Raw genomic sequence first — 6,000 nt, forward strand, 5'->3', positions numbered from 1 at the left:
ACACATATTTTTGATAGAATAAAGAAGTGAAGAAATGAAAGTACAGTAGCAACACATCAAATAAAACAGATACCTGGAGGCATAAATATGGCATCTTGGAGACACTTTTTTTTTTGGATAGACTAAGATAAAACATTGATGCTGTTGACTTGTCTCAGCTGTAAGTCAGCCACATCTGGCCCTCATCTCTCTCGGCAAAATTTCTGCTAAACTTTATTAGTTTTCAACTTTTCTCTTGTTAATGACTTCAAATTTTTCTCATTATTAAATAATTTAGTATAGTGTCTGATCAAAATCCTTCTTTGAATTGTGATAGAGAAATCAAAGCGAAAAAATAAAAGTCATTTGCAAAATCACTGTGGTGACTCAGCTGTCGAAAATAATTCAAACTGGACTTTCGATATACTAACATATAGCCCCAAATAGTATCAAAATTATTATTTGACCACCGGAAGAGGCCTACTAAGTATCCCTATCCATAATAGAATTTAAGTCATTTCTTAACCAGAAAATACACAAAACAAGTCTATGTACTGAAATTGACCTGTATACTAAGTAGGAATAAGGGAAATTTAGTCCTTTTGTTCAAATCTATGAAAAATTGCTTCCTTTTTGGGCGGATCTGTTCCAAAAAGTGTTTTGTTTGACTTTACCAAATCTACCATTTGTTTGAGATTTAGTCTGGATCTTTTCAAATGAAAAACATGAAAGTTTAAGAAAGCTTTGCTCAATACCACACAAAGCAAAATATTTCTTCAACAGAGAATTTACTACTCAAGCATTTTTTTCTAGTTAACTGCACAAATCAGATTTACTGGATTTTAATGAAAGTAATTATATTAAGAATTAACAACATTCTTCAAATTGTGGCTCATAAAATGTTTGCTAAATACCCCATTTAATACTTCCATTGAAAATTTCCCATTCATTTCTTAACCAGAGTTATGGAGAAACACATTAAATTATATTAAGTTCAAGTGCCAAGTAATTAACAAAAAAAAAAAATTTGTTTAGTATGTCTGTTTTATATGACCCTCAATATTTAATCACTTAAATCTCACTTCTAATTATGTCTATTAATATTATTAAACAAACTTTAGCCTGACAATAAATACAAATTCCCAAGTAAGTATTAGACCACTCTAGGGTATAATAATAGTATTTCTAATCTGATGTTTACCTATGTTTTGTTTTTCATCTACAACACTGACTTTTTTTTTAAGTGGACACAGTAGTTGATTGTGAAGTATTTGAATGTCACACAAGAAATATAAATGTGGGTGCTGACCTCAAAGCACACAGAAGCTAGGGATGATAGGGTTTTCACATAGTTTAAGGCAGATTCTAATCTGAATGGTACAGCCAAAAAATAATTTTTTTAAGGGTAGAAGTCTTTGTTGACTGAAAAATAGTTAAGCTCAAAAAAAGGGTGAAAGTTGACCTTATCTACTGAAGACAATGAGACAATGACAGGAATTCTAGGGGGTCCCATATTTGCAGATACGGAGGTTGGGTACGAGTTAAAAGGTCACAACACAGATGTAGATGTGATGCTTTTCATCATCAAAAGCATGGTAAAAACTCTAAGTAGATAAAACTCTGTGAAGGGATTGGTGTAAAAAGGAGAAGAGAAAGCTAAGGACCAATCCTTGAGACACTCCAATGACTGTGATGTAGGAGGGAAAAGCGGGACCCGTGAAGAAAAGATTGAAGATGTTGTGGTGACACATAATAGAAGAGTAAGAAGTTTTTCAAAGACGAGGTTCTCAAGAAAATCACATGCAGCTGAATGACCCAAGAGGTGGAAGATTTTAAAAGGCCATTTATTTTCACTAGCAATATGTCACCAATGAGCCATTTCAGGAGTCTATGTTCCAGTAGGCTAAGATTCAATTTCAAAGTTTACAAATAAAACGAAATGAAAAAAATGAGAGTAAGCACAGACTACTCATTATAAGAGTTGATCATGAAGAGAAATAAATTTTAAGTTTATTAAATAGGTATCAATATCCAAAGAAAAACGTTGATTTCTTTAAGGCAAGTGATCCCTGGGCATGACTGGTAACAAGAAAGAATTTAAAAAGGAAAGACTGAGGACCCTAAGAAGAGTGGAGTGTGGCAAGGTGTGGGAGCAATGTCTGAAAAGCCACAATCAAGGATGTGTCCCAAAGCAGAGAAGAAAGGTTGACTTTTAAAATTAGAATAAAAATAATACCGGTTAACATTTATTGAGCAGTGATTATTTGCACAGAACTGTTTAAATGCTGAATGTACATTATCTCCTTAACTACTTATGAAAACCTTACAAGGTAGATATCATCATTCCCACTTCCCCTACAAAGAAAGTGAAACCAAAATAAATTAATTCCCCATGATGTCCTAGAAAGTGTGAGGTGGTGTCCAAACACAGACCTATCTGACTCAAGCTCATGCACTGAAAATTTCTGTTTCTGATTCATTGCTCAGTGTCACAAGGTGTAAGAACACAATTCTAACTTTGTTTGAGTGGTAGAAGTTATGTTCTTAAAGCTAATATACTAACATATAATTTGAACACTCACAGCTTCTGAAACTGAAAATACACATTCTTCATCCAATGTTTGCTGTATAGTGTATGCTCAGAGGGGGCTCTGAAAGTGGAAAGGGATAAATTCTTACTCCTAGGGCAATACCTTCTAATGAGGAGAAATCCCTTGATTTCCTTGGGTGGGGTACACAAACAGAGAAAGATATTAAATAAGGCTTATTTTTATAATTTTATTTCAAGGAGAAAAAAAAATCTCTTCTACTATGCCACCTCTTTTGTGAATATTGGAGTGGTCTATAAACCCTGAACTTACGCCTCTCTCCTGAGCCAACTCTAACCACACTAAGCCCTATCACCATGAGGAGGTGATAGGGATTTTTTTAATAACTTTTTGAGGAACAAAAGTTATTAAACTGAAGAGAAATGTTATCTCAATCATCATTCTGGTGCTAAATCCAAAAGATTCTTTTCAGACTTTTTCACTTCTCTGTAGAATATGAAGCTGCTCCTCATCCCTTCTAGTCGTTCTCACCTCCCTTTGTTTTATTGACTATAGTCATTTAATAAACCTACATGCTTTTCACAGGCTCCTCTCCTCTACCCACCCTCTAAATGTTGGAGCTTCTTTGCTCATCTTCTCCTTTCTGTTTCTTCACACTGTCCCTAAAAGTTCTCTTCCTCTCTACTGACTTGAACTACCACCTCTATGCTGATGAGTTCCAGAAGGATATCTTTAGCTTGGACCTCTCTGCAGAGCTCCAGATACATATGTACTATCCTAAACCTCCCTCTCTGGGTGTCCTGTAGAGGTACCCCATCATTTTCACAATAAACTGTTCCTCCTGAATAGCCATTCGTTTGATCAAACACTCAGTCGAGACAGAAAATTAGTTATTACCTTTGAGGGTGTTTTCTTCTTTATTCATCTCCTCTTCACATTCAATTCAACCAGTAAATTCAGTAAATTCTGTTCTAAGTATTCCTCAAATCTTCTCTTCCTCTTCATCCTAATGATCACTGTCTTATTTCAGGAGTCATCTTTTCTTGCATGGACCAGTTTTTAACAGAAAACTCTGGTGTCCCTGCCTCCAGTCTTGGTCACTTCCAAATCTGATCTGCACATAGCCTCCAAAGTGATATTTCTAAAATTCAGATTCAATCATATTACTCGTATTCATAAAATCATCAACATCTTCCCATTGATTTATAGAAAAATCCAATCTGTTAAGGGTGCTATAAATGATGCCATACAAGGCTCCTACCCTTTACTCTCATCCTCAATCACTCCCGTATTTTCACTCTAGGTCCCAACTTTACAAAAATGATGTGTTGTTTCCAGAATGTGCACACTCCCTGCCCAATGACTGAAATATGGCTGCCCTCCATCACTGTGGGTTGCCTGTTACTCCCCCACCACAATTACCTTCTCCAGAATGCCTTGTCTCATCCTGTCAACCCAGCTTATGTGCCTTCTCTATAGCCTCTTAGAGTCTATACTTTCTTTCATCGTAACCTGCTCGGTTTATTACTAACAGGTTTACCAGTATCATTAGAATCTCAGTCACTTAAAGGTAAATAATGGTATCTGGAAGCAGCAGAATATATTAATTAAGAGAAGCAGATTTGGAACAAAATAAACTTGGATTTGACTCCCGAAACATCCACTTACTTAATAATTGTTTATGTGCAGAGGGGGCCAGGTAGGTTCATGTCTCTGAACTCTAGCCTCTGTATCTATAAAATATACTCGATCATACCTTCTTTTGAGTGTTTTTTTTTTTAGGATTAAAATGAAATAGTACATAGTAAGACCTTGACATAGTACTTGAAGCATGTTAAAATGATATTGTCTTATCCCATTTTGCCCAACATGTAGCCACCTAGCTACTACATCGTAAGTATTTAGAAAGTACATACATTTGTTACCAGTGCCCCATGATAGCAGTGCCTGATGAAGTCATAATGCAATGGAGAGCAAATAGAACAAGTGGAGTCTTCTGAATCCTAATGCACTTTACTGATTCTAGAAAGAATAAATGAGAGGCTATGCAAAATCTCAAGCTCAGCTAAGGAATATATTTTGTTGAAGGTTTGTGCTTCCATTTTATGGTGATTGGAAAGGGACTGAGCTAGAAAGGAACTGAGCTAGAAAGGAGCTCAGTTCCTCTCCAATCATCACAAAAATTTACATTCCATAGTATGCAACATCTTGTCAGGAAAAAGAAACATAATCCTTCAAATGCAATCTTTGCTCACAATTATGAGATACTGTCTTTATGGGTCTAAATCAGAAATACCGTCTTCTTACAGACTCTTGATGTGATCTGTGCTCATCCTTAATCCTTGGTAAAGTTCCAAAATGGCTCTGGATCCTACTGACATCTGTTACTAAGGATAATGCATGAAGGAGATGAAGATATCTGTTCTCAATAAACAGAGAAAACATTACTAAAGAAAATGTAGATCAATTTCAGATCTCCTTATCCATAGATAAGGAAATGCAAGATATTAGAGACCTATGAAAAATTGCTGTTCAGACATAAAGATGAATCTTTTTATTTCAGATCTTTACCACTTAAGTTTAGCCTAGTATTTTTTAAGGCCAATGAAACAGTTGGTGAAAAAGAATAAATGCATTTGTGATCTCCAGTGTGTTCTCTCCATTCTAGCAAAAAAAAAAAAAAAAATTCCAAAAACACTTGTTCATACAGCTACAAGTTTGCGCCTTTTCATAGGAAATAAGATTTGAGGTCTAGACTAATTGATTTTATAGCTTCACAACTGAATTTTGTAATGTAGCCACAGGTCCATACACAGCAGAAGCTTAGATTAATCCTTTCCAAAAATAAAAGGAAAAAATCCATGTGAATCACTTCTAAATGCCTCTGTATTGCAAATGAATGATGTTTGGGTGTGCATTTATACTACTTGTCTAAGATAAGACCTATTTAACAAGATATAGTTTATACCTCATTAAAGCAACATCTACTTCTCTTGCTTGGTTACTGGTCTTTCACAGCCAGTCCAATCGGCCAATATAAAATACATTTCCATTCTGAAACCTAAGTTCCACAAGAGAAAGAACATTTTTCTTTTTAAGTAGATGTATTCCGTTATCTTTAAGAGTTTATATTATATACATGACATTACCCCCATTTAATTTTTGTGCTGGTCAGGGATTATTCAGTGATGAAAAAAAGTTTTCCCAAATGAGGGCAAATAAAAACATTTTTGCTGGAAGACTATAAAGGACAACTTCATAGACATTCACAAGTGAAAAATAAAATACACCCAGACCTCTTATAAATATATTGGGAACTGGAAAATCGGAAACTGAGATCATCTCTCTTAATTCACATGATTTCTCATCTCCTTCTCACTAGTACACTTTACCTCCTGATTTCTGGTCCAATCCATTGAACCCATTTTTTTCACTCAATGTGAGTAAATGTCATATAAAAGGTTGCAGGAAG

The 6,000-nt window shown here is 35.0% G+C and overlaps 1 protein-coding gene across 1 annotated transcript in view; it reads right to left on the reverse strand.

Annotated features, from left to right (window-relative positions):
* The window catches only part of LOC744313 (putative uncharacterized protein encoded by LINC00158), a 46,818-nt gene extending 41,765 nt beyond the window's left edge, over positions 1-5,053 (reverse strand). Inside the window, exons 1-2 of the mRNA XM_016938440.4 lie at positions 4,836-5,053; positions 3,426-3,669 (exon numbers count right to left, since the gene is read on the reverse strand). Coding sequence (XP_016793929.1) covers positions 3,562-3,669; positions 4,836-4,973 — 246 coding nt within the window. The 5' untranslated portion in view covers positions 4,974-5,053 and the 3' untranslated portion in view covers positions 3,426-3,561. The remainder of the gene's footprint in view (positions 1-3,425; positions 3,670-4,835) is intronic.
* Positions 5,054-6,000: the final 947 nt, after the last annotated feature.

Source organism: Pan troglodytes, chromosome 22 (genome assembly GCF_028858775.2).
Source record: "Pan troglodytes isolate AG18354 chromosome 22, NHGRI_mPanTro3-v2.0_pri, whole genome shotgun sequence".
Lineage (NCBI taxonomy): Eukaryota > Metazoa > Chordata > Mammalia > Primates > Hominidae > Pan > Pan troglodytes.